The sequence below is a fragment of the Coturnix japonica genome, chromosome 19 (genome assembly GCF_054131305.1).
Source record: "Coturnix japonica strain WE chromosome 19, WE-NBRP24, whole genome shotgun sequence".
Lineage (NCBI taxonomy): Eukaryota > Metazoa > Chordata > Aves > Galliformes > Phasianidae > Coturnix > Coturnix japonica.
The window spans coordinates 9,765,682-9,775,399 of record NC_140681.1 but is presented as its reverse complement, the minus strand read 5'-3'; the positions used below and the strand labels follow the sequence as shown (position 1 = coordinate 9,775,399).

The 9,718-nt window shown below is 48.8% G+C and overlaps 1 protein-coding gene across 2 annotated transcripts in view; it reads left to right on the top strand.

Moving 5' to 3' along the window:
- Positions 1–4,636: 4,636 nt before the first annotated feature.
- NKAIN4 (sodium/potassium transporting ATPase interacting 4) overlaps positions 4,637–9,718 on the top strand; it is a 43,489-nt gene continuing 38,407 nt past the window's right edge. For both annotated transcript variants that reach the window (XR_014935986.1, XM_015881606.3), the window contains exon 1: positions 4,637–4,912. Coding sequence is in view for 1 of the 2 variants with exons in the window: in XM_015881606.3 (XP_015737092.1) it covers positions 4,859–4,912 (54 nt within the window). In the remaining variant the exon portion in view is untranslated. The remainder of the gene's footprint in view (positions 4,913–9,718) is intronic.

The window sequence follows — 9,718 nt, the reverse complement described above, 5'->3', positions numbered from 1 at the left end:
GCCGGGCGGGGCGGAGCTTGGGGCGGAGCTGAGACGTGGCGATGTGAGAGGTGTGATGCTTTCTATTCGTTACTATCGGTGCATAAGAGATTAACAAGAGCTATTTCCATTAGCAGCTACACGCAGAGCAGCCCCTGCATCAATGAGATGATAACGGGACCATCAATGTATGCGTCCAAAAGGGGGAGATGGGGGGGGGGTGAAACGTAAAGAAAATCCTGCTTTGATCATTTACTCTTCCAAGTTAAGGACAAAGTGGTCTCTATTTGATAAGAGCTGTTGTTTTCAGGTAAACACGAACCGGTGGTCAATGAGGTTCCCATCACACACACTGTATGATGAGATCTAATGAGAATATTCATCTCAGTTTTGCTGTAGATAGAAGCAGTGGCTGTGTGCTCACATCCCACGTTCGGTACTTGCTCTCACAGCCTCAGGGGAGCAGTGTTGGGCAACGTTTTCCATCCATAGTGATGCTGCGCTGAGTTCCTGATGGCCGCTGTTTGCTTCGTGTCCCAAACGCACACTTTGGTCTTCCTGGACCCAAAAATACTGCTACCAACCAAGCACAAGCAGTGCTGCTGTGTTCACACTGCAAGCTGCCCCCAGCCAGCAGTCAGCATTAACCAGTTGTGTGCTGAGATGGAAGGTGCAAAGTCTGGTTTTCAGCAGGAATGAAGGGAAGCCACATACATCTGCCTCCCTTAGCAAGTATATAAGTGCACGCCATTCCAATTTGGGCTGGCTGCATAGCTCTCATCCCATCTCTGCAAAATACCTATTGTAAGATAATATATAATACCATACTAATCACATTTACAAAGGCATCCTTCACTGTATTCCCAACTCATCCCTTTCTCTAGTTACAAACTGGATCTGTCATGAAACTGCAAATGCTTTTTGCACAGCTGTCATTGCTGTGGTTGTTATGCTCAGAGTCACCCACAGATGAAATGCAGCAAGGAACAAATTATAGGATACCATAACAGAAGATAAGGCAGGGACAGCAATGGGTATTGCCACTGGATGTGGAAATGCAGCTGAGAGTGCGTGGAGCTGGGAATGCTTGTTGGTGTATGTGCTTGAACCACCAGTATGTCACTGAGACATCCTTTGTGTTTCTGCAGTGACATTTCATAGCTGGAGTCAAAGGAAAGCTGCTCTTGCCCTTCTGGATCTTCTTGTGTCCTATCATTTGAGAAATGCAACTGTTGCATGGCAGCCTCAGGCGATCACTCAGTGTCAATACCCATAGACTTTAGCAGCTGCATTGAATTACTTCTTGGTCATGCTGCCTCATGAAACTGCAGCTGGAAATGTGGCTGCAATCATGCCAGGGACTCAGATTGCAGGGCAGCAATGTCAGCTGCCACAGCTCACTTCTCCAATGGGAATTAACCCTTCGGGCACCCCCTCCTCTCTACTCCAGGCCATCCCTTTGGAAATGTGGGTGTGCAATGGAAAAATGCATCTCAGTCTGATACCAATCGTGTTTCCTTCACGCAAGCCCTTGCTGTGAAGAAGGGATGTGCATTGGGTGGGTGTGGGTAAAGCGCTTACCTCGCTGTGTGCTCTGAATCCTCCTCCCACCTCTGCCATCCTCCACTTCCTCATCAAACAGTGATGGGGATGCGCTGTGCAGCTCAGCAAGGTAATGTTAGGGAATTACAGATGCAGAAAGAGGTGTTGAAATGCCATAGAAGCTGATTAGAGACCATCCCCTCCCAGCATCAAAGGCTTCACAGGGATCAGAAAGAAAACAACAGGATTCACACGCCGGTTCTGATAAAACTTAGAGATTACCCTTGGCTGCTGGGAAGCTATTTCAAAGCATGAAAGTCATTGGGATTGTTTTGTTTGTAATGAGAACAATGTTTAAAACACTGTGCTTTGCTGTCACAGGGCTGTCTCATTTTCTGCAGTGTATTTGCCACCACTCTTAAGCCTTCTTCTCCTTTGGTAGTGTTGGCTGCAGCTGGCTTCGGTCCCCAAGCAGCTCCCTTGACGTTATCCCAGGTAATGGGAGCTATAAGAAATCACAGATTTAAAGCAAGGAGATCAAAAGTCCTTGCCCTTTATTACATAATCTCTCTCTCTGTCTGGCTCGGTAATCCTTTCCTATGTAAAAAAGTCTGTGTGACACCCTGGAACATCACAATGCCCATTTTCTGGAGTGGTGGCACATCTTGTTACCATGGGTGAGGTGTATGTCACAACATTCAATGTATTCCCTGGGATTTGCCCTCATCTGTTCATTCTGAACATCCACAGTGTCCTGCAGCAGCTCACTCAGTTCTTACATAAAGGCTCCCAACCTATGGTGCTGAACACGTCCCTCTGTGATATTGTGCTATGTGCAATGGAAAGGAGCCATCAATCAGGGGACTGGCAGCGAGCTTTCTGTCCAATATGTGACAGAAGAATAGGATGTGATGTGCTGCCTTAGAAAGGCTGTCCCAAGGAAGGGATCATGCAGCACGGGGATGGGCATGTGCTGCCTTTGGATGTGGAACCACATCTGGGGGGCTCTGGAACAGCGTTTGTACCTGAGGATCATTCCCTTTGGCAGCCCTGTGTGGTGGCCCATCACGGTAGCACAGTGCACATTGCTGATGACACTGTGTTTGGCAGCCTCTGGTACCTCAGTAATCCACTTTCTAATTCAATATACCTAATGAAGATCCATTTTTTTCCCCCTCTTAGATCCAAATTCAGCTAATTTAATATTTATTCACAGTGAAATAAGGGATTTTTCCAGAAGTCCACAGGAGGCTTTTTAATTAGCTTGCAAAGAATAACCTAAAGCCCAGCCCTGACATCAGGGTGCTCAGGCTGCTTGCACCTCCTCTGGTGTCCAGAGACAGAAGATGCCGATGAGCACAGCACTGGAGCAAGCATCCCAACATTGGCATGGGAACAGCTGCACTAAAGCCAATGAGGCCACTGGGATACTTAAGGGCAGATGCCTCTGTGTGAGGGTGCTGTGCCATGCCAAGAAATCATATATATTAAGACTACACGACAAAGCTTTAGGAGCCCACCCTGTGCAGTTTGTGAGGAGTGTTTTTTCTATGTTCATTTAAAACATAAGCTGGTCTTTGTTCCAAATCTGATCTGAAATCCACCATTCTGGGAATACAATTAGTGCCAAAGTTTCTTCAGCCCCCAGTTTTCTGGGTGAAGTAAATTGGTTTCTTCACTGGGCGTATTCCTTTTCACACATAATGAAGTGTCTCTTATTGTATCTGACTGCATTAATTGCTGCCCTGGTTCTGCTCGATGCACAGGTCACATAATCAATACATTTTACCATTTAAAAACAGTAGGATTTGAGATCACCTCAAAGCCCATCTCCCAGCCTTAGGCATTCACAGTTTGCTTGTTCATTTGTTCTTTTTCTCCCTGCATCTGATATGAATAAAAATAACTTTGTTACTACCAGGTTTCAAACAATCACAGCACTTCAAGACTAACCCTGCTCCATTCCGTTATAATCAAGCAATGCTTCCTTCAAATAAAATGATAGAGCCCCTGTTGTTTTAGCTGCCATCTCCATCTCCACCACTGCAAAAAGCAACTTGGCATGAGTACTTAGAGGTCACTGAGGCTGATCATTCACAGTACCAGAGTCACGCTGCTTTAGAGGCAGAAATGGAGCCCTGACTTGCTTGAGAGCAAAGCAAACTTTATCACGCAGCCAAGGAGACTGCAAAGAGATGACATTGTCATCAGACGTGCCTCTCCCAAAGCTTATTATCCCACTCTGGTGGAGCTTAGCTATAAGTACATCCCCATCCTGGTATGCCTGTGTGTCACCTACTGCTTAGGCTGAGTAAAAGCAGGGACAGGTGACAGAAGCTCCCTGCTCCCACTCCACAGGGCAGAAGGTAATGTGGGGGGCTCGGTGGTGTAAAAGAGGTGGTTGTGTGCTCCTGGATTTACTCTGCTGTTTGCAACTGAAGCAGAAGGACCTGCTTTGCTGCAGATGCAGGGTATGGTGGGTGGTTCTTAGATGGTGCCCTTGTGGAAGCTCTCCACAGAAGGAGATGCTCCCTACTTCTTAAACCACTGAGGCACGACAAGGCCCATACACAATTTAAGATGCTCACAAATGTGCATTTTAATGATTTCTGTGTCTTATTCCCCTGCGTTTGTCTTCCATGTGCACTTTAACTGACAAAGTTTATGGAAACAACTATTGTATTTCAGGTTAATCCTGGGCATGAAGACTTTAGGGTGAATAAACCAGCATCTGCGTGGGGAGGAAGGTGAGGGGCACGTGGCAAGGGGAGAGGAGGACCAGATTCCTGTATCCTGGGATGCCCTATAGTCTCCATGCCCTACCCACGGAGTGCTGGCACACCCTCCGCCAGCAGCAGGGTCTCTCATCTCGCGAAAATAAATAAACTGGGACCGCCTGGCTCAGCCTCCCGGGGGCGGGCCGTGACCGGGGGGGGCCGGGAGCACCCCAGCGAAGCTCAGGGGTCTCATCCCAACCTCCTCAGCCTGCGGGACGGGAGAGTCCGGCGGAGCATTGCCCTTTTAAGCTGTGGCCCCACTGCCTCCTCCCCGACTCCCGGAGGGGCTCCGGCAGCCGCCGCGACCTCCGTCCCTCCTCCCACCGCCCTCCCCGCCCGCTTCGCTCCCGGCGGCGGCGAGCGGCAGCTGCGCTCCGTGCTGCGGGCGGGGAGAGCCCCGGGGCTGCGACGAGCTGGGTGCTCTGTCCCTGCTGCCCCTGTCCCTGCTGCCCCTGTCCTGCTGCCCCTGTCCTGCTGCTCCTGTTTCTGCTGCCCCTGTCCCTGTCGCCCCTGTCCCTGCTGTCCCTATCCCACTTTCTGCCCCGGCGCACTCGGGGACCATGGGATGCTGCACCGGACGCTGCACCTTGATTTTCCTCTGCACTTTGCAGCTGGTAAGTGCCGGCTCTACGGGCTCCAAGGGGTTGCCCGGGATGGGGATGGGGCTGCAGGAGCGGAGCGGATCCCTCAGTGCTTCGGGACAGGGGGAGCTACGGGACGGTCCCTCTGCAACTTTGTTTTACAGTGGGATTGAGCTGCTGGGTGAGCAGCCTCTCCGGTTCTTAAAACTCGGAGAAATGTGGTTGTTATGCTTTTGTTTTCTTTTCTTTCCAACTCATCAGTTTGTAAGTTTGTGTTTATGAAATACAACTAAAGGAAATCTGTCCATCAAAGGCGTCCCGGCTGGTTTGGTAGCGATGCTCAAAACCAAACCAAAAGTTCCTCTATGCCAAAACCTCCCTGTACCTTCAGCCCTTCTATGTGTGGCTGCATGAAGGAGTTAAGGCAGCTGGATCCCACACTGCACCAGAGGGGTCCGTGCAGGCGTGGAAGGAATTATTTGAGCTGTCCTCAGGGTGATGTGCTTATATTCAATGTGCTCATGCATATATTTCTTTAGGAATAAACTGGCTGGCGTGCAGAAAGTGTCCCTTGTGGGCAAAGGCTGCTCATCCTGGTGACATCTGTGTGTGTGTGTGTCGGTGTAAGTGGTGCTAACAAAGGTCTGCTTGTTCCTGAGTGTCTGTGCATCCAGCTTGGACCTGGAGGGTCCCCTTCTTGTCAGTAGCTGATGGTCTCCAGGGCTCCTCCAGCCTTAAAAAGGAAATGACAGCTTATACGTAGTTAATTTCATTTCCAAATTCACTTTATTCTGCAGCATTAGCGGTGGGCAGGAAATGGCAGGCTTTCTCCTAAGTTCTGTTGAATGGTGAGCTAGTGCCAAGGGGCGAATCTAGTTAAAACTCTTTGTTTGGGAGTTGCTTACTGTAACAGCGGCTTATTTTCTGCCAAGAGGCAACCAGCGAGCGGGCAATTGGCCGGAGGTGGGAGAGAGATCAATAGAAAAAATGAGAACCTGCTAGCATTGAAACGTAAGCCATCGGCCTAAAACTGATGGGGAGCGGGGTGGGAATGCAGCTCCGATAACTGCAAGGAGTGTAGTCAGAAGGGGGTGGAAGATTTGACTCACAGTTAAACAAAATGCAGAATAGAAGTTTTTTACACAAAGCATCTCGCTAGGCATATTTATGAGTGTGCTGAATGGCCGGGGAGTGCATTCAGCCTTCTGGATTATTTCTTTTGATTTTTCACCCGTGATCACAGAAGAAAGAAGCTGCGCCCCGTATTACACTAGAAACTGGCATCTCAACACTCAGTGTCTCTTAAACCCATCACTGTGTCATCCAGCTTTAAGGCACACACTTGCATATACTGGAGTGAAGGGGCAAAAAAAAAGAGTAAGAAAAAGGGAAAGCCATGGGCTGCCGGTGCTGCTCTTATTTCTGACAAGCGTGGGAGTTTTTCCGTATCCAAGATACAGGGACAAAAGAACCCCCAGCATTTTATTTTCCTTAAGACCCTCCTCCTTGAAGAAAAGAATCGGTTTGGCTCATTCTAAAGCAAGTTTGGATGCCTGAGCCATAGTGATTTCCCATGGAGCTCACTGGGTGAATTGGTAGAGCTGGAAAAATGTGAGCTATGGGGAGGGAATTCTTGGAGCTCCGCTTTGCTGGGAGTGAGGTCAGGAGATCCTGGCTGCTTCCCAGCAAGTGCTTGGGTGAGGCTGAGCCCCATCCTGGTGCTTATTTTATATATTTTCTTGTAAGTCAAACTTGTCTGCAAGTTGTCGCATCGTTTCTACATCAGTACAACAGAGTGACCTGCAGGACTCTGTGCCGCGCAGTGCGCTCCGCTGAGACAAAACACTGAAGCAATCAGGCCAAGATCATCAATAAATTATAACGACGTGAACTTCCTTTGTTCCTCTCGTGTCTCTGCTCTGCTTCATTTGATACTTTGAACCCTTCCCAGCCTTCCCTGTGTGCTGCTGAGCACCGTGTCTCCCAAAGTGCTGGGTTGAATCCTGGCTCCTTGTGGGCAGCGGTGGTTTGTGCCTTTCATTTAAATGGGAGAGAAGATTTCAGCTGTGGGATTTCCCACTGTAGTTCTGCAATACGTCCTTCTGTTTCATTCTATATTCTCCTGTCTGTTCCTCAAGGCTTCATTTATACACAGTGAGTGGAAACGTGAAATAATGACACCTCTCCTTAAAGAAGAGGAGGAGGATTTGGCTTGCGGTGTGTTTTGGAGATTGCTTTATTATTAGATGTTAATAGTTGGGTTAATGTACTGGGAAGTGTTTGCAAACTACAGCTTAAAAAAAAAAAGAAAAAAAGAAAAAAAAAAAGATAGAAACTGAACTTATTAATCACTGCTGTGCATGCAGAGAAAAAGTTTGTGATCCAGCTGGAGAGCAGAACAGCCCATGGAGGGAAGGGAGGGCTGCAACGCAGCACGAATACCAACGAGGGCTGCAGCCCCGTGGGCAGCTCAGGGCTGAGCAAAAGGAGTGGAACCAAGCACGACTGTCTGGAGAAAATCAGGGCTGGCTCCCCAGCGGTTTGCTAATCAAGAGGGGGAGAGGAAGGCTGGCATTTGAATAAGTAATTTGCCACGTTCCAGTTTTAGGTTATTGTTTCCCTGCAGCATCCGCCTCAGGCTCCTGCTGCCTATCTGCAAGGAGGTTCAGGTCCTGCCGTGTGTTGCTGCACTGGATCCTGCTCTTCTTCCCAACCCATCCCTGTGTACAGCAGAGGTCCAAGGGAACAGCCAGGCCATGAACACTCTGCAGATGGGAGAGGCACCAGGATGTTTGGATCCTGGAGTTTGTGCCCTTGTCCCTTGTAGAAATGAGGGATGGAAAAGGGCAAGGCTGTGGGTGGGTCAGTGGGAAAGACCACACTTGATCTCACAACTTGGTCTCTGCTGCTCTGAGATTGCACCCAACTGGTATTTTCTAGATTAATATGTTATCTTGTCCTGAAAGCACTATGTGAATTTATTTCCACCAAGCTTAGCATGGAAAAAATCCCTTCCTCTCCGTGCCCTGTCCCAATAAATCAAACAACTGCAGTTTCTTTACATTCTGTCCATGAATCGAGAGCTCAGATGCCAAGCAAAGCCTGGAGACAATTTTACAGATACATTATAAATCCCCATAGAATAAGTGCTTCTAATGGAAAAAGTGACTAATACCTCAAATGAGCACAGAGCGCAGCGCCCTGGGATGGGACTGCACACTGAGACTAACCAAAAGTAACTATATACCTTTATTTATTTATTTCCCTGTGCTCTCCTTCTCCCTCACTCCCTTCTTGGCATTCTCTTACAGAAGGGGGTGACCAGGGCTGGAAACTATTTGAAACCAGTGCAGATCCTTCTCTAACTGCTCCCTTGTACCTAAAGGGGTTGAGTCAGGAAGGACATGAAGCAATGGGGTGGGGGAGGAAGGGAGACTGGTAGACAGGCACGTGAGATTGCACACATGTCAGGGAAGGCAAGAGAATAGATGGGCTCAATGTGGTCTGCATATAAGTCTGCAGAAGGGAGGTTGGGAGAGCATCCATGGGAAGGAGCAAGCAGGATTGCAATGGAAGGGTAGGGAAATAGATAGGGCCCCATCTCTCCCTGCTCTGCAGCTGCCCTCAGAGCTGGGCAGGTTTCTGCATCTCCTGGGGAGCTCCAAGCCCAGCAGCTGGGGCACGGCTGAGCACAAAGCACCAAAGGAAAGAGCAGGTGCAGGGGTGAGCACAGCGTCCCTTTGCTGATTGGGACCAATGTGAAATTACCCTACGCTCCAACTGTTTATCTTGTCCAGGTTTTGTGCTCAAATTATAATCCCTCTAGAAGAGACACCATGTGTACGCACGGCACCCAGCACCGTGATGGGTTCCTGGAGACCACATACAATAACAGAGCATTTGAAGTAATAACATAAGTCAAAAGACTACACATGACAGATGCTGTCCTCTCCGTGTCTGTTCCAGACAAAGGAAAATTAAAGCTGTGCCAATAATAGAGCTCGTCAGCATTTTCCACTGATGCTGACTTTCAGTAGAAACCTGGGGATTTGACTAAATGAATATATTCGTGAGAAGTATCTGCTTTCCATACACAGCTCTTTATTTTTTTTCCTCCAAAGTTTTGGCCAGAATATTTTGGCAAAACCTCAAAAATGTGCTGGCAAATGCTTGCTGTGCTGGCGAGCATTTTTAGTTTTGGAGTTGTGGGGCTTTTCTTACAAAAAAAGTTGAATTTTTGCTTATGGAGATTTTTCTTCTTCTTTTTTTTTCTCTCTCTTTCCTTGAGCAGCTGGAGTCAGTAACACTGCAATGGTCTGAGGCCAAAAGCTCTGAGCAGCACCAAGGAAGAGGGGCCTGGGAACACACGGTGTGTTTCGATGCAGATTGTGCACTGCCAGCAGCCCACATCCATGTTTCCCATAGTGGTGGTGGCAGAGATTGCAAGTGACTCACAGGAATCAAGTTTCCTTAGTGCCCTCCGACCAAACCCAAACCCACTTTCAGACCGGGAATGACATTTGGCAAAGCCCAAGGCAAAAAGCAGCTGAGGGGTAGACTGATGCTGGTCAACTCTTCCCAGAGACCTTCGGCTGTATTTTGGCTGTTGCTGTGCCTTTGCCTGACTGTGCTCTGCTGCTTTGCCTCCTGCCTTTTCTGTCCCTGAGCACCAGGGCCATGCAGGAGAAGGAGGAGGTGGAATTTCACCAGAAGGGAGCCCCTTTCCCAGCCCGGTGTGGGGTTGGGGCTGGGAGCATTGTGGCTGCCAGGGGCCCTTCCCAGTGCGAGCTGACGTTGCTCCATTGTGTGCTAATAATATACGGAAACTCGGAGCATTCT